The 18,899-nt window shown below is 46.8% G+C and overlaps 1 protein-coding gene across 1 annotated transcript in view; it reads right to left on the minus strand.

Annotated features, from left to right (window-relative positions):
- Window positions 1-17,732: 17,732 nt before the first annotated feature.
- The window catches only part of LOC139318015 (cytochrome P450 2J5-like), a 60,366-nt gene continuing 59,199 nt past the window's right edge, over window positions 17,733-18,899 (minus strand). The window contains exon 15 of the mRNA XM_070945250.1: window positions 17,733-18,296. Within this exon, the coding sequence (XP_070801351.1) occupies window positions 18,112-18,296 (185 nt within the window). The 3' untranslated portion in view covers window positions 17,733-18,111. The remainder of the gene's footprint in view (window positions 18,297-18,899) is intronic.

Here is an 18,899-nt window from a genome sequence, read left to right on the forward strand (position 1 = left end):
AAGCAGCAAATTATAGGTAGAGAGCTATGGGTGTTTAGAAATACCTACTTAAAAATGTTGTCAAAAATCCAGCTGCCTAATCCATGACCAATTCTGGAAATGATCCATGCTAAAACTTTAGCAGAAAAAAATAGCCCAACTTTGAAGCATCATTAAACCTAATAGATATCAGGAGGCTTGAGTTATCCATTATGATAGTGTGTTTTGTCTTTTGGCCCAATAGCAACAGCACTTAGACTTATATACCGTTTCACAGCCCAATCTAAGTGGTTTTACAGAATCAGCATATTGGGTCCTTATTTTACCGACCTCGGAAGGATGGAAAGCTGAGTCAACCTTGAGCCTGGTGAGATTTGAACTGCCAAATTACAGGCAAACCAGCCGTCAGCAGAAGTAACCTGTAGTACTGCATTCTAACCACTGCGCCACTACGGCTCCAATACTTTTATTATTCTTTTTATTCCCTCCCACCAAAGCAGGGGTGAAATGCTCCCAGTTCGGATGCTTAGGTCAGACCAAAGACATCTAGTTCTAAGTTGTCTAAGCCCAAAATTTTGAACCTGGTGGCATAAGGTATTTTGTTGCGAGTAGTGGAGGACTCTTCTTGTGAAATATCTCTGGACTCATTTGAGTGTATTAATGTCCGATATGCAGTGCGGGTTCCAGACAGATGAGCTGTATTCAAGAATTGGTCTGGCAACAGTTTTGTATGCCCTAGTTTGCAGTTCAATATTACTGGAGAAGAAACTACACAAGATTAGGTTAACAATTCTTAATGCTTTTTTAATGCTGTTACAGTGAGCTCTGGCTCTTAGATCATTTGAGATGAGTACTCCAAGGTCTTTGACAGAGTGAGGGTCGTATGTGAGGTTGTATCCGTCCAGTTTGTATTTTGTGTTCTGATATTTTTTATTTTTTTTTTGCCAATGTTTAGGACAGAGCATCTGTTGGTTGAGATTTGGAGTTGTCAATTGTTTGACCATTCTGACACATAGTCAAGCATCTTTGTAGGGTAGTAGCATTGTTGGTGGTGTTGAATGTTTTTTCATCATCAATGAAGAGAATGCAGTTGCTTATATATGATCGCAAAGGTCATTTATGTAAAGTATAAAGAGTGTGGCTAGAGAACAAGAATCCATGAGTTTTAGCCCTGACTTATGCCTAGAAGCTGGCTGGGTGATCTGTCCCCGTACCCACACACACACACACAGCCAGTCGAGGGTTAAGGAAACACTTTGGAACGCACCCAGTTCTTATCTCCCACTTGGCAGCGATAGACACACCGTCTGCCAAGTGACTTTATTTTCAAAGTAAAACAGAAAGACAAATACTCAAGAGTCCAAATGTCCGACACTTTAAATCTTTCTCTCAGCAGCTCCGGACGAGGCTTTAGTGACTATCCAAGGTTTGTTTTGTTCGTCACAAAAATCCTTGACCACCACCCTCTATTATATAGTCTCTGGGGTGTGGTCCAGTGACTCAGTTCTAATCCCTAGCACGCCTCCTAAACTGCTGCAAACGTTTATCATGCCTTCGGAGGCGTGCGTCCAGGAATGATGTTTCTTTATCACTCTGATCCGAATCAGCTGTCTCCTCTCCCTCGGCCGGCACTTGAGACAATGCCAGAGGGGAGGGGCCTGGAGAGGGAGGCCTGGCTGACTCCTCTTCCTCATGCTCGGAGCTTTCTTCCTCCGATGGGACAGGCTCAGAGGGCGGGGCCACAACACTGGGTGACTTTGGGCCAGTTCCTCCCTCTCAGTCCAACCTGCCATGCAGGAATGATATTGTAAATTATGAATGCCAGCCTTACAGGTAGACCTGACAGGAAACACGACCAGATAAGCTAATTCTACTTTATTGTAAAGCTTTTGTTTGAAATGTTATAGGGCTTCCAGCCTAAGCAGGTGGTTGGACTAGAAGACCTCCAAGGTCCCTTCCAACTCTATTCTGTTACTCTTTTGTTATTCTTTTACAGCAGAACTCTAAGAATGACTCAGGTTTCACTTGGTTCCCAGGGTCCTTCCACAATTATCCCTTCTTAGAACTTCCTTTATGGTAAATGGGTGCCAGGCCCATGCCTCAAAGATAAGAATCCCCCTGTTCTCTCCTTCAATCACCTTCTTGCTTGTTATTCATCTAATTATTTACTTCATGTATAAATTGTCTCATTCACTAAAGTGGCTCTAGATGATGCATGACTTTCTTTCTCTAACTGCTTTTGCTCCCACCCCACCCCATGTCCTTGATTTAAAAAATAATAATATCTTCCTCTGCTACTGAAGACGCTACTGAAGTATGAGAATGAATGTGGCAATCTCTTGTTGACAAAATTTCAGCGCTAATTAGACGCATCATCGAAAGACACATTGCTATTAGTTTCCAATCAATGAAGTACAGAAACCAGGAAGAAAAGCAAAAAAAGTGTTAGATAAAAGGAAACAATCATCTCAAGGTCAACTTGGAAGCACCAGAGAGAAAGTTCCAGAAGGACAATGTTGGCAATAGGGACAATTTTGTCTGTTTTGCTCAGGAGTCCTCAAACTTTTAAACAGGGGGCCAATTCACAGTCCCTCAGACTGTTGGGTGGGCCAGATTGGCTGGGAGGGCATGGTTAGGTGGTCATGTGACTAGGTGGGTGTGGCTAGGTCATGTGACTGGGTGGGCATGGCCAATTTAACAGTCCATTGAACAATGCACACAAATTAAACTTTAATTTGTTTTGCTCCTGTTGTTTGCATGTGGCTCTTTTGGTTGCCTTTTCTTTTTACTAGATCATTTTTTCAGTTGTTTAGGAGTCTAGTGGTCCACTTCAAAAAACTCAGTTTTGCAGCAATTCTTCTCAGCCCCAACGAGCTTGAGAAATCTCTCTCTGTCTCTCTCTTTCCTTCTCTCTCTCCCTCTCTTTTTCTTTTTTCTCTCTCTCGCTTTCTCTCTGTCTGTCTGTCTCTCTTTCTTTGTCTCTCTCCCTCTCTCTCCCCCTTTCTCTCCTTCTCTCTCCCTCTCTCTTTCTCTCTCTCTGGAATGTGTGGGAGAAGGAATACAGATGAGAAGCCAAACTTCCAACAGCAATGTTTATTGTAAAACAAACTTGCAACTTCCAGCTGATAGCCCCTTTTAAAGGAAAACTATCAGCCTTTAACCAATAACATTAAAATATGTCCCGCACCTGCGTGGCAGAAGAAAAGTCTCTGCTCACGCCTGCACGGACATAACACTCTCTTTCTCTCTGTCTGTCTGTCTCTCTCTTTCTTTGTCTACCTCCCTCTCTCTCTCCCTTCCCTTCTCTCTCCCTCTCTCTCTCTATCTTGTGGAGGCAGGGAAAGTGAAAAACGGGTCATTTTTGCCTGTTTTATTTGCCTCCTTTCACTCCCCCCCACCTCTGCAAGCATTCTGCAGCCTAAAACCAGGCAAAAACGGTTCATTTTTTGGCCAAAAAACGAGCTATTTTTGCCTGGATTTTTTGCCTCCTTTCACTCCTGTAGGATAGGAACACCACCAAGACAGTGCCAGATCAGTATAAACGTATAAAACTCCATAGTAATTAGAATGCAGGATCAGCTCAGAAGAATAAAACTGTACATATGTTTAGAAAAACGACCTTCCCAAATTGAAACACAGGAGCATCAGGGCTATTAGGAAACAAAAGAGAACTCAGGAAGACAATACAAAGACCAGGACATGCCAGGAAATAAACTATTGAAACAGGGATAACAAATAAAAGAGATAATCAGCTCAGGGCAAAGAACAAGGATTTAATCATTAGCCGGAACGATCTGATAAGAGCTAAGCCAGGCGTGAGGGCTTAATCAATAACAACATGATTACATGAACAACAACATGAACTTAGAGTGAAAGACAGAGCAATAAGACATAGGAAGGACAGGAACACATGCCCAGATAATGCTTGAACTGAAACCTCACCCAGCATTACGTAAATCAAGAAAACTAGAATAAGAAAACACAAGAAGCTCAGCAAGCACACACACAAAAGGGACGCACACAAAAGAACAAAAGAAAACAAAGAACTTGTAAAATAGAGTATAAAAATGTATGCTTATCTCATATCCACCCAGGAACGCTAATCCTCACCACGGCTAGATCGGACTTCCTGCAAAATCAAGAAACCTCGCTTTCACGCCGCTCGCTTCCATTTCAATTTCTTTCGCTACACGGATAACGCTCCACCACGTGAGCGACACTCTCCCAGCTGGGAAATTCAAAACCAAAGGAGAAGCCTTGGAAAATTCCAACACTCCCCCCCACCACCACCTCCACAAGCATTCTGCAGGCTAAAACCAGGCAAAAACAGTTCATTTTTTGGCCAAAAATGGGCCATTTTTGCCTGGGTTTTTTGCCTCTTCTAACTCCCCCCCCCTCCATCTCCACAAGCATTCTGCAGGCTAAAATTGTTGAGCTTACCTTTTGGTTCCAGCCCACAGATCTCCCGAAGGCAAGTCCTGCACTCTGCTAAAGGGTGGGCAGGTGATGTGGGCGGAGCAACCTTGTGGTGCTCCGCAGGCCGGATTAATTGCTGCAGCGGGCCACATGCGGCCCACGGGCCCTAGTTTGAGGACCCATGGTTTTGCTGCTTGCTCTGCTGATTCTCTTCTTCCTGAGAGAAAATTTGGACCCGAAGACATTTGCCTCCTGGTCTTTTGGCTCTACCTCTCATTGGGACCTTGTGGGCTACCAGGATTGGGCTTCAAGAAGATATTTTAACAAGACGACATGATGCGATTTTTTAGAAGGCAGATTCTGGTTCAATCTTACTAATAAAATATTGATCACGGAACTAATTTCTCCAGAGAGAGGGTGATTTCCTTTTCCCTTTCATTCTTCTCAAGCTGGACATCCACCAACGGAGTTGTTTTATTTTGTATAGCTGTACTGGACAAGAGTCGAATGTGATAGCCGAAATGGCCCTTCTTAATTCTGCAATTCTATAATGATAAAATGGTAATGTTCCTATATTGCTTTTGAGATTATACAATCACTAGTTACAATGTCCAGTAAAATGGAAAGACTAGCATTAACCCGAAGAAATAGATGCAGGGGCTTTATCTGGGAAGAACATTAATAGAACTAAAATTATTAAAGGTACTGGCATGTTGCCAGTATTTTTTCCAGGTGCAATTCAAGGTATTTTTCCATTGCGCTGCTCCTCCAATCCATGCATGGATGGGTAGTATCTCCTAGTTGCTGGGCAGAAACTGAGTGCTAGTTACTTCTCATTGCCAGGCCACGCCCACCTCGACCAATCAGCTTTAGTCTTTCTCACTCAGTTGCTGTGAGAACCTGGCAATTTGAGTGCTCTCTATTTGGATTTAATCTATCCTTAAATTTGACCTTCCCATTGCCTTTTTTTTAATTTTATTTTCTTATTTTACCTGTCATTATACTTCTGCTGAGGAGCTGCTACGTGTAATTTCTGCTGTGCTGCGTGCCTTGGGCGGGCTTGGGGCTCCAAGCCGCCTGGCCTATCTCATCTTCAATCGAGTCTGCAGCACGCCGGATTCCGACCCGGCTGGGCGGATCCGTGCTTTTAAAGCCACTGGCGACGCGCTAGCTTTCTGGTGAGCTGGAAAAGCTGCCGTCGCCCCAGCTCCGACGATCGAGCAGCTCCGGAGTGCTTGCCTTTTCATCAGGCGGCCTCCGTTAATTACAATCAGCTGTAGAGCGCAGGCGGCGCCTTCAAAAGCAAGCGGAGGATCAGAGGCAAGCCTTGCAGCTATTTCGGGCCGAATTCACATCGCCGGCTGGCAAAAACGCAGGGCAGCATCTACAGCGGCGCCATTTCCCCTGCAGCGGATTCAGGCCTCAGGAGGTACTTGAGTTCAGTGACGGCCGCCATTTTGTTTCGGGACACTGACGGCATGGCGGCCGCCATTTTGAGGGCGTTCAAATAAAAAAAAAATTAAAGAAGAGGAAAGGAAAGTGAGAGGCTGGCCTGATAGCAACGGTTGGACTTTTGGGGCCTTATAAGCCACCCTGCTAGACTTGTGTCCCTGATCCCTGCCCAGGGCGGATTGGCGCTACCCCCCCCCCCCTTTTGGCCTAGTTCAGTTGCTGACTTTTCATTGGGGTTGAGCCCAGCGGCTTCTGGGCCTAGTTTACCCCTAACCAACTGAGTCCTCACTGTGGGCATCATCCTTGGAGGAGCCTCGGTGTTGATCTCTTAAGGGTCTGTACTGCTGCTTGCTTTGTACTCCTCATCATGGCAGACATAGCCTTGTCATCTGATTCTGAAGGCGCCTGCAATTATCCTGCTACCCAGCATAAGCCAGGCAAAAAGAAAACAAAATCTAAAGCCCACAGATCCAAATTGGCTTCCAAATCTAGCTCCTCAAACAAGGCGGAGCAGAGGCACCATGAAGCCTTGGAAAAACAGTTTGAACAGGCCAGACAGCATCAGGCGGCTCTGTCAAGGCAGGCTCACACTTCTCAGTGCGATGCTGATAATTCTGGGAATTTACAGTCTGGATCCACCTCTGGATCGGCCACCAGACCTTATATTTCAAACTTGCAACACTCCAAAGGGGTGTCTATGTCATTGCCAGATGTTTCGAGCCACTCTGATGTCCCCTTGGGTCACAGGCGACAGCCAGAGGCTACCTTTACGCCTACTGCGGCGGGGCTCTGCCCAGAGGCGCCTGACACTTCAGTGAATTTTCAAGCTATGTTATCAGATGCCCTGGCTAAGATTTTGGCAGCTGGCATTCAACAGGATGTGACTAGGTCAATTAACACTTGTCAGCCTTCGCAAGATCAGGCTCCTGTTGATGAGGCTGTTCCGGGTACAAGTAAATACCGTCCTGTCGAATCGTCTTCAGAGGAGTCTGAAGAAGGGGAGATCTGTCCGGAGGATGTCGAATTCTCCGAGGATGAGGATCTTCCCCCCGAAAAACCCACCTTCACAAATTTGTTCCGGCCTTCTGTCTTCAAATCCCTACTGCACAAAGCCAAGGTCGCTACTAAGTTTGGAATTACAGAAAGTTCTGCTGACAAAGCCGCTGACTCACAACATCCACATGATACTCTTTTCCAAGTGGCTCATCAAGACAAAGATGTTATCCCTTGTCCTCCTTTGTTCTCCAATGTCATCAAGTCGGCTTTTGGCCAACCAGGCTCATTGACAGCCCCAAGCGGCCTTGACAAACGTCTTTATGCTGCTGAGTCGCAGTTGGAGGAGTGGACTCCCCAGTGGCTGCCCTGTCTACTTCTTCCATGCTGACTTCTGACGTGGTGGATGGCCTCAAAGCGGAGGACCGCAAGATGGAGATGGGATTCCGTAAGGCACACCAAGCGGTAGCTTGGGCTATCAAGGCAGCCACGGCTACGTCGTTCTTCAATAGAGCTTCGCTAATTTGGCTCCGCCAGCTACAAGAGAGGTTGCCTCCCACTGACACCAGGCTGCACCAAGATATTAATAAACTGGTGGCTGCTACAGAATATTCCGCGGATGCCTCCTTAAGAGGGACAAAGTTTGCCTCACGAGCTATGGCAGCAACAGTAACCAACAGACGCCTTTTCTGGCTCCGCAATTGGCGCGCAGATAATAAGGCTAAATGGAAATTGGCCTCAGCGCCTTTTACTGCCCCATCACTATTCGGCCCTTGTCTGGAGCCAATCCTGATAGAGGATAAAGACAAATGCAAAGTGTTGCCTTCCTCCTTTCACCATTCCAAACGGAGATTTACACCTTATACCCCGCGGCAGTCCTTTCGATCATCCTCGGGACCGGGTGGCTCATTCTACCAGCGTCCTTACTCCCAGCCCTCGGACCGTGCTTCAGACAGACAGTCCTTTCGGGATAGAACCAGGAACCAGTCCCAAGCAAAGCATCCCTTTCGAGGTTCCTCCTACCGGCCTCCTCGCAGAGGGAAGTGACTCGCTGCTCCCGGGTCCGATCGGAGGTCGACTGCAGCAATTCTACCTCAGGTGGGGCCTCTCGACAACCGATGCTTGGATCCTAGCGACCATCCAACAGGGACTGCACTTGGAATTCCATCAGGCAAGGGGACTACCTTCAATCTGTAGATCTGCGCGAAGCATACCTGCATGTGCCTATCCACCCGTTGCATCGTCGCTACCTCCGCTTCGAATACAACAACATGCATTTTCAGTATCGTGCAATGCCCTTCGGGCTGTCCTCGGCCCCCAGGACCTTCACGAAATTGGTGACAGTGGTCGCGGCTTCCATCAGATCCCGTTCTGTACGCCTCAGTTGTTACCTCGACGATCTCCTGGTGATGTCAGTGTCACCGTCGTGGGCTCGGGAGGACATGGAAGTGGTCCTACAGGCGTTCCAGAGCCACGGTTTCTCCATCAACTGGCGGAAGAGCCACCTAACACCTACGACACGGCTCCAACACCTGGGTGCAGTGATCGATTCCCAGCTGGGCCAGGTGTTTTTGTCTCCAGATCGCATTCGCGACATCAGGTCGATGGTTCGACAGGTCCAATCCCAGAAGAAGGTACCCCTACTACTGCTGACCCAATTGTTGGGGAAGTTAATATCCTGCATACATGTCGTTCCGTGGGCACGCAGACATTCTCGCCCGCTTCAGTGGCTGTTGCTCCCCTTTCAGAGAACCCACCGCAGCACGTCATCTCATCAAATTGTCTTACCTCCGCAGACTCGTCTATCGCTCACGTGGTGGAAGTCGGCTGCTCTGGAAAGGGGATGTCTATTTCTCGACCCGGAACGAGTTGTCCTGATTACCGACGCCAGCCTGTTGGGCTGGGGAGCCCATCTACAGAATGCGGTGGTTCAAGGTCAGTGGTCTCCGGCGGAGCGGGCGAACAGCATCAATTGGCTGGAGTTGAGGGCTGTTCGTCTCGCCTTACGCCATTTCGCACACGCCTTGGAGGGGCAACATGTGTTAGTCCGGACGGACAATATTACCACCAAGGCACACATAAATCGGGAAGGAGGCACACGCTCCAAGTCCCTGATGTTGGAATCGGAGAGTCTTTTAGCCTGGGCGGAACAACACACAGCTTCTCTGGTGGCGGACCACATTTCAGGGCAAGACAACATCATGGCGGACTGGCTCAGCAGGGAGCACTTGGACCCTGCAGAGTGGTCTCTTCACCCTGCACTCTTCGAACAGATTGTGAGCAGATTTGGTCGCCCTCAAGTGGACCTCTTCGCCACGCCCCAGAACGCCCAGCTACCGAGGTTCTACACGCGTTACCCAACCAGCGGAGCAGAAGGTTACGACGCCCTACACTGCCAGTGGCCTTCCGAGCTCCTCTACGCGTTCCCACCTCTACCGCTGATTCCACGACTGATTCGCAAAATGTTGTTGGAGGGAGCGGAGTTGATTCTGATTGCACCACAGTGGCCGCGCCGACCCTGGTATGCAGACCTGATGGGCCTATCCACGGTACCACCATGGGTAATACCTCTACAAGCGAACATGCTCAGCCAGGGGGTCATCTTCCACCCCGATCCAGGGTGGCTCCGATTAGCCGCCTGGTGCTTGAGCGGCTCCAGCTACAAAAGGACAGATTGTCCCCTGATGTCATTGATGTGATTCAAGCTGCAAGACGCCCTTCTACTACTAGGATTTATGAGGCCTCTTGGCGTTCGTTTTCTGCCTGGTGTGTTTCCCATCACGTGGATCCAACCTCTGCGGATGTGCCGGATGTGCTAGGATTTCTGCATGAAGGTTTAGCCAAGGGTCTAGCCCCCGCCACGCTTCGTCGTCAGGTGGCAGCCTTATCAACCGTCATTTCTTGTGAGAAACACCGTACTCTATCGCACAATCCTAGGATTAGGAGTTTCCTTCATGGGGCCTCCAACATCTCTCCGCCTGTGATACACAGATACCCATCTTGGGATCTTCCATTAGTGCTACAAGCGCTTACCACTTCGCCATTCGAACCCTTGGCTTCCGTATCTCTCAAATTTCTAACACTTAAGGTCACCTTCCTACTGGCCATTACTTCAGCTAGGCGTGTATCGGAGCTCACTGCGCTCTCTGTTCACAAAGATCTTTGTGTGTTTCACAGCGACAGAGTAGTTCTGCGCTTGGACCCATCCTTTTTACCAAAGATTAACTCAAGATTCCACCGTGCCCAAGAGTTGGTTCTGCCTAACTTTTGTCCGAATCCGCGGCACCAATCTGAATCCTTATGGCATACTTTGGACGTTAGGCGTGCCCTCCGACGTTATATCAAGCGTACTGAGTCTTTTCGACAGACTGAATCCTTACTTGTATCTTTCACTCCTTCCTCAATGGGGAAGAAGGCGTCGTCTAATACGGTGGCAAGGTGGATTTAAGCTTGTATTACAACAGCCTACAATGTGAGAGTCTGTCCTCGTCCGACTACGATTTACGCACATTCAACACGAAGTGCGGTTGCATCAGCAGCTTGGTCTACGAACGCTTCGGTGTCTGAGATCTGTAGAGCGGCCTCCTGGGCGTCTGATTCGTCCTTCATACGGCACTACAAAATTGACCAATATGCCTCTGCGGATGCTGCCTTTGGTCGTAGAGTTTTGCAACAAGTGGCCACACCCAGGAATGAGGACTCCAGTCAGCCTCCCGCCCTAAAAAATTGAACTTGGGTACATCCCATCCATGGATTGGAGGAGCAGCACAATGGAAAACGGACGTTGTGTCCCTGAACGTCCATTTTCGGGGCGCTGCGACTCCAATCCATACCCACCCATTCGGCTTCCTGTTACGTTGTTATTCTGCCTGTTTGTTGGACTATTATAGTTGACATTGTTCCTGCGCCTTCGTGAGGAAAGACTGAAGCTGATTGGTCAAGGTGGGCGTGGCCTGGCAATGAGAAGTAACTAGCACTCAGTTTCTGCCCAGCAACTAGGAGATACTACCCATCCATGCATGGATTGGAGTCGCAGCGCCCCGAAAATGGATGTTCAGGGACACAACGTCCGTTCTACACCTCTTAGCCCTTCATGGCTTGAAACCAGATTCCTGAGGGACTGTTTTTCTCCAAGCTGTTTCTCCCCATCCCATTCAGTCCAGCAGATTGGGCTTGTTATGGACCCTGCCAGCCAAGGAATGGAGATGTCCCTTCTCTGTGGTAGCCCCTGATCCTCTGGGACATTCTTCCCCCAGAGATTAGGATGCCCCCAACCCTGTTTAGCTTTCATAAAGCCACCATGACAATGTTACATGCCCAGGCCAGGGACTATGAGTGTGTTAAGGGTACCTGTTTTGTGCCTACATTATGGCATCTATAGCAGGGGTGAAATGCTCCTGGTTCGGACCAGATCACCCGATCCGGTAGCGATGGAGGCAGGTGGCTCGGAGAACCGGTAGCAAAAAACCCCGCCCCCCCCCAATGCCCAGCTGAGCCATGCGATCATCAGAGGCTTTTTTTAAAAAAAACCCTCTGCCGATCAGACAACTCAGCTTGGATCGTCAGAGGCATTTAAAAAAAAAACACTTTTTTTCTTTTAAATGACTCTGATGATCTTAGCTGAGTTGCATGATTGGCAGAGGGTTTTTTAAAAACCCTCTGATGATCAGGCAACTCAGCTGGGATCGTCAGAGCCTTTTGAAAGCATTTTTTTTACAATCTCTTCGCCGAAGAGGTTGTAGAAAAAATGGTTTTGAAAAGAAAAAAAAATTGGCCAAGCCCACCCAGTCACATTAACCCACCACCACCACCAAGCCATGCCCACAGAACCGGTAGTAACAAATTTTAGATTTCACCACTGATCTATAGCAATAGCCATATTTGGTGACCATGTATATATTTATTCTGTACTGCTTTAATTTTTTAATGTTGTAAACTGTAGAGAACATCTGGTTGAGATGAGTGTCTATAGGGAAGGGAGGGAGGGAGGGAGAGAGGGAGAAAGGAAGGAAGGAAGGAAGGAAGGAAGGAAGGAAGGAAGGAAGGAAGGAAGGAAGGAAGGAAGGAAGGAAGGAAGGAAGGAAAATACATACAAACAAGTAATTATTGTAATTCAGCAGATACAACCAATCATATGAGCCATAAGTGCAATGGTGCATGTGAAAGTCTTTGGAAGATGGGGTAAAGAAATGCTGCCTAGGGAACAGACAGTTAAGAGAGAGTATAACCCAGATCTAGACAGTGGCAGGACAAGAGGCTCAGAACACACCCTTTATAATTTCTCAGACTGTAAAAGAGCCAGGGGGAAGAACTATTTTTTGAGACTTGCAAGATTCTATTAACGTAGCTTCACGATAAAATAGAATTAGATTATCTGGTCATGTTCCCTGTCTGTTCTACCTGGTAACATTAACATCAAATCTATTCTTATAATTTCTGTATGTCTACTCAGAATTAAAGTTCACTAAATTCAGATAAAGCTAACTAAGCCTAAGGGGTTTACTGTCATAAAAGTATTTCACACAACCTCATCATATCCTTAAAAGCAAGAGGTATAACAAAAATGACTTTCACGTTCCAGTGAAGTCATGGCCAGCAGCTGACACGCCTAGAGAATCTCCTCTCTCTGGACTGTCATTTTTCCAACTCAACAACAAAAAGAGCAGGCTTCCTTTTGTCTGCTTGACTTTCTGAGGTTAAGGAAAGTCCCAGAATCATCCTTCAAGATCTTCCAATAACAGCAACAGCCTGTAAACAGTTTTGAAAGCTAAACTAGCAAGATAACTGGTGAGCTGAAGCTGGGAGTCGGGGTTAAAACCAGGGGTGAAATCCAGAAGGTTCTGACAGGTTCTGGAGAACCGGTAGCGGAAATTTTGAGTAGTTCGGAGAACTGGCAAATACCACCTCTGGCTGGCCCCAGAGTGGGGTGGGAATGGAGATTTTGTGGTATCCTTCCCCTGCCATGCTCACCAAGCCATGCCCACCAAGCCACACCACGTCTACCAAGCCACGCCCACAGAACCAGTAGTAAAAAAAATTGGATTTCACGACTGGTCAAAACCACATCATTGTTGGATAAAACAACCATTTTGGAATTTCTGTTTCAAATGAACAATAAGCTGTGCCCTTCATTTCTTAAACGATTTATGAGACTATTGTTTTTACAAGCTAAAGAGGCTCTCTTTAGTTACAGTTTACAACCCTTTTTTGAAGCTTTGAATGCCATTTTTGAGACTTCTTCTTTGCTATAAAACAACAGGGAGAGGATTGCTAGAGGTACCCAAAATAAGAAAGCAGGGAATATTCTTTTGTTTGAAATATTAGGATAAAAGTTGTGGATTTAATCTACTACTTTTAAAATAATTAGTTGCTCTGTATTGTTTTGTTGTGAGTGGTTGAAATCTGCCGATTTCTGCTTGGTTTGTGCTATAGTATGTCCTAGATATTGATGGTTATAAAGTCTACTTTAACTACCTCTCCACTTCTGGAACTCTTAGCAATGTAAGATGGCTAAGTTATTATTCAGAAATGGCAGAGGAGGTGGTCAATTTATTTTCCATAGCACCAGAGGGTAGGACAAGAAACAAGGGATGGAAACTAATCAAGGAGAGAGGCAACCTGGAATTGAAGAGAAACTTCCTAACAGTGAGGAAAATTAACCAGTGGAATAGCTCACCTTCCGATGTGGGTGTTTCTTCCCTGGAGGTTTTCAAGAAGAGACTGGACAGCCACTTGTCCCTCCCTCCCTCCTTCCCTTCCTTCCCTATAGCCACTTGTCTCAACCAGATTTCAATGTTTACTCCAGCCATGATTCCAAGGCAAGAGAAGAGAGATGGAAATGATCCTCTAGGAAAACTTGGTGGTATCAAGATGCCTTGTTCTATAGGTAGCTGGTATGATCACCTTCCATATACCAGGAAGTTGTCTGCTACCACCCTCCCATTTATTATTATTATCTCTTTTATTCATTAAACATGAAACTCAGTCAACTGAACATTTAAAAATGTGTCACAAATACCATTGACTGGTACTAATGGTTGATATGGGTTGCTGCCAGTGTCCTAGGTATCAACCAAATATCTTCTTAAAATATACGATGTTCCGAGTACCACAGTTTTTTGCAGTTCCGCTGGTGTTATTACAGGAAGCTGCAATTTCTTGAAGTGTGTTGAAAAATTCTTGGACATGGTACCAAATGCCCCGATGACAATGAGTATCACTGTTATTGTTGTTGTTGTTGTTGTTGTTGTTATTGCCTTTATTGTCATTGTACATCATGTATACAATGAAATTGGTTTAGCCTCTACTGGTGCAATCCATAACAAAAATACAAGACAACATAAATAGTATAGAAAATAGTCCTTATGCAACTAATTAGGAAAAAACTAGTCATACATTTCCATATGTACGTGGAGTGATTGTGGTTGTGTTTAGGAGTCTGAGAGCCCATGGGTAGAAGCCAGTGATGGGATTCAAGTAATTTAACAACCGGTTCTCTGCCCTAATGATTTCTTCCAACAACCAGTTTGCCAAACTGCTCAGAAAGTTAACAACCGGTTCTCCAGAAGTGGTGCGAACTGGCTGAATCCCACCACTGGTAGAAGCTGTTTATTAAATCTGTTTGTCCGGCTGGCTATAATTCTGTGTCTTCTGCCCAATGGTAAAAGTGAGAAGAGATACTGACCAGGGTGTAAATCTGTCAGCCCTGGAAATCAACTTTTTCTTCAGGGCTGCCGCACTTGGTGCCTGGGAAAACAGGAGGGGGGAATTACAAGAAGTCAGTGGAAATTTATAGCCATAACAACATTCTTTTCTCTGGGAGCCAAGGACGTTCAGCTTTCACCTGGATGGGAGTAACTGAGGGATTGTCTCCATGGGACGATGAGATGATTGGACCATGTGATGGACTTGTGGGTGCAGGAGATGGATCTTTGACTTTCTTTTGGGTGGGGAAAACCCGGAACTCTCCCGGATTCAGGTTTTCCCAGATGTGCCAATATGACATCTCTAATAAAATGGAACTTTGAGGAATTGCTGGCCTCAGAGTCATCTTTCATTAGGGGTGCTACTTGGAACTCTGGCATTAACCTGAATCTGCTTTTAAAACTCTAACCAGCTCCCCGATAGCCGGGGTGCTGTCTGGGGTTCTGAACCCTAAGTGCTGACCCACCACCTGGGTGGCACAAAGACTCAGGGAAGATGGAGGAGAAGGTGGCAACCAAGGAAGGAGCTCCTGGGACCGGCACAAGGGTCCACCTCGAGACCATCTACTCCCCTCCTGAATATGTGGTGCAAGCAGCAGAGGCCGCCGAAGCAGAACGCCGACAAGGCGCCAGGCCCAAAGAGCCAATGCCTTGGCAACCCGCTCAGCCGCATCCCTCCCAGTGGGGAGGGAATGGGTCCTGCAGCCACCATTGTGAAGCCAGTCGCTGATGGGTCTCTGGGAGCAGTTCAACCAGATCAACATGGGCAGTTAAGTGCCGCCACCCCAGACCAGACAACCGGGATGGGTTCTGGCTCCACCCACGTTCACCTTCCCAGATCCAAGGTCCGCAAGTGCACACAATGTAGCAACGGTGTTTTTTCACTCGACCCGGGACAAAGCATGCCCCCGCGTCCCTCACCAGGCCTGATCTACCAGGATGACAGCTCCTATCAGAGTCAGAGTGGGACAGAAAGTGGAGCCGAGGGGTTTGATGAGGCCGCCCCCCCCGTCACCAACTGGTTTTCAGGCTGCCACCAGCCAAGCAGATTCCCCCAGGTTGGGCTTTCTACCCCAGCCAGGGTTGGGTGCAGTGCCAATGGATGTCAGGGCCAGCATCACTGCCCACCCTGGTTCCACCACCTATTCCACCAGCCGCAGCCCCTGCCGCACAGCCGCCAAGGTTCAGAGCAACTTTTGACGGAACCCCAGGAAAGTTGGCTTACTTTCTCAACTGAATCTGGGCCTACATCAACCGCTATGGAGACCAATACCAAACGGACCACGATATAATATCAGCCATCGCCAATGGGATGAATGAGGGGGATGTTGTTGCAGATTGGATAGCCCAGCAACACGATGAAGATGCCCCTGAGTTAGACGATGCTGATGAGTTTGTCCAACTCTTCCAGCTCAGGTTTGAGGACATGTACCATAGGGAGGAGACTGAGGCCCAAATCAAGATTCTGAAGTAGGCAGGTTGCCTCCCTAAAGACTTTGTCTGGGAGTTCTGGAGGATAGCTGGGAAGCTTAGGCATTGGCCTGAATCACTCCTCATCCATTACTTCAAAGAAGCTATAGATCCAGAATTTAGGGAGGCTTGTGGCATTGGGGGGTTCCAGACTGACTACAGGACTGGTATACTATAGTTGTGGCGATGGATAAAGAAATCAACCCCCAGCAGAAACCCATTCTGGGGAAGCCAGCCAGGAGAGTCCTAGGCCACAGAGTCCCGGCGAAGCCAGCTGAATCGCCACCTTCCGCGCTGGTTGGAACAATCAAGTGCTTCAGATGTGGCCAACTGGGACACAGGGTGTCTGAGTGCCTAGCTCCCACCCCCGTTCCCAGCCCTGGGCTTCATTCACAGCCCAGGGAAGGCGAATCCCAAGGAAGCCGCTGGAAGAGCGTCTATTTGTGGAAGAGGCGATCCTCCAGCACCCTGACCCTGAGAGGCAGTTCATAGTCCAAGCTGATGCCAGCGACGTTGTGGTGGCAGCAGTACTCCTCCAGTAGGACCCCTGGGGCCAGCTATTGCCCTGTGCTTACGTGTCTAAAAAACTAACAGGCACTGAGTGGCAATGGACAATCTGGGGAAAGGAAGTGCAGTACTTCCATCGATTTAACTTTGAACTCAAATAAATCCCGGGGGGGGGGGGAAATCTGCTAGCAGATGCACTATCAAGGAAACCCCAATTCTATAGCCAGCAGGAAGAAGTAGTCCATGCCATAATTCCTTACTCGCAAAACATGGTGCAGGTCACCACCAGGGGACAGACCAGACACCAAGCTGACCCCTTGGAAGGAAAATTAACCAATGAACTAAAAGCAACACTTCCAACTGATCAATGGCTCTCTGAAAACAGAGAAACTCTAACCATGAGAGAGGGGGTACCTGGAAGGTATCCAGGCTCTATGTCCCCAATAACTTGAGACTAGAAATCTTAAAGCGCAACCACGATTCGCGGCTAGCCGGCCACTTCGGATTCCTAAAAACCCTCCACTTGGCTCAGAGGCAATTCTGGTGACCAAAGATAAAAGCTGATGTGGAAGACTATGTAAAGAGCTTCACCACTTGTGCTACGATGAAAATAAGGCCAGGAAAAACCCCTAGGCTCCTCCAACAAGTAACTGAACCCAGCCGAACTTGGGAAGAGATTGCCATGGACTTTATTATAGAACTCCCAGAGAATGGGGGAAACACCGTGATCTGGACTGTGATTGATTTGTTTTCTAAACAAGCCCACTTCACTGCTTTCTCTGGATTACCCTTGGCCAAGAAATTGGCTAAGATGTTCATCAGACAAATCTACCGGCTACAGAGTGCCATGATGGGTGATTTCAGACAGAGGAGTCCAGTTCACCTTGAAGTTTTGGAGAGAGTTCCTGAGGTCCATCGGGTCATCTCAGGGACTTAGCTCGGCTTTCCATCTGAGTACAAACGGAGCCATGGCACGTGCAAACGCCATGGTGGAACAACCTTTCTTTTGACAGCAAGTGGAACTCTTAAATCAAATATCAATATTAACCACTTTTATTCAATTTTACTGGTAATATTCAAAAAGATAAATATGTTAGCTTTTTACATAAATAGTTCCAGCATTTTAAAATGCCTATCCAAAACCAACACCTATCCAATTTGAAAATCCAATTTTCTGTATTTTTGATAATTTTTCTGTTTTCTTCCCTTTGATTCTTTTTCCTTCCATTTTAAAATTTTACTCAAAGTGTTAAGTTTCAGCTACTTTAAAAATAATTATGAGTCTCTCTGTTCCCGGATATTCTTTTGGGTTTAATCTTTGAATAAAAAGGATTCTTCTCATTCAGTTCCAGACGCTGTTCACCAACTCTGCTCCAGCACAATTCTAAGATGTTAAACTGTCCTGGCTTCTTGGCAGCCATCTTAGATTGCCTCTTCTCCTCGCCGTGGCATAGAGGGGAAAAAAAGCCCTTGGATTCTAGGACTAAATGGAAGGTAATATGTTTATTGGCACCCAAAAGGAAACTAAGTTAAAATGTAACAAACTTACTTAGCATATTATTCACACCCTTTTTATGGTGTTTTTAAAAGTTTAAGCCTGTGTGGGAATAGCACATAAATTGTAAGGGTGTGGGTGCATTGTCATCTTTGCAACAGGTTCTTCGTTGAGTTCTTTCACTCCTTCAGGCAACCAGAAGCTGAAGGCCCTCAACAGGCTGGTCAGAACAATGAAGATCTCAATTCTTGCCAGCTGCTGTCCAACACAGGCACGTTCACCTGTAGATGAGACAAAGCATGCATAAAGAGGATAATAATCTGTTCTCCAGAGTATATTATCATAAAACCTTTATAAAATCCTATTAAGATCATACTCGGAATATTGCAACCATATTTTGGTCACCATATTAAAAAAAAGTTGTTGAGACTTTGGAAAAAGTTCAAAGAAGGGCAATTAAACTGATCAAAGGCCTGGAGATTAAATCATATGAAGAATGGCTGCAGGTCTTAGGTTTGGCTGGACTAAAGAAAAGGAGAATTGGGGTGACATGATAAGAATATTCCAGTATTTGAGGGGCTGCCACAAAGAAGAGGGGGTCAAATTATTCTCCAAAGCACCAGAGGGCAGGACAAGAAACAATGGTTGGAAACTAATCAAAGAGAGAAGTAATTTGGAATTAAGGAGAAACTTCCTAACAGTGAGGACAATTAACCAGTGGAACAGCTTGCCTCCAGAAATTGTGGGTGCTTCATCATTGGAAGTTTTTAAGAAGAGACTAGACCAGGGATGTCAAACTTAAGGCCTGCCAGACCAGCCTGGAAACAGTGAAGGACCGGTCAGTGGAGTCTCTGACAGCAAAAATGGAGTTTGGGTGGGCAGTG

Source organism: Pituophis catenifer, unplaced genomic scaffold, assembly GCF_029215685.1.
Source record: "Pituophis catenifer annectens isolate HBS135680 unplaced genomic scaffold, rPitCat1.0.hap2 SCAF_6, whole genome shotgun sequence".
Lineage (NCBI taxonomy): Eukaryota > Metazoa > Chordata > Lepidosauria > Squamata > Colubridae > Pituophis > Pituophis catenifer.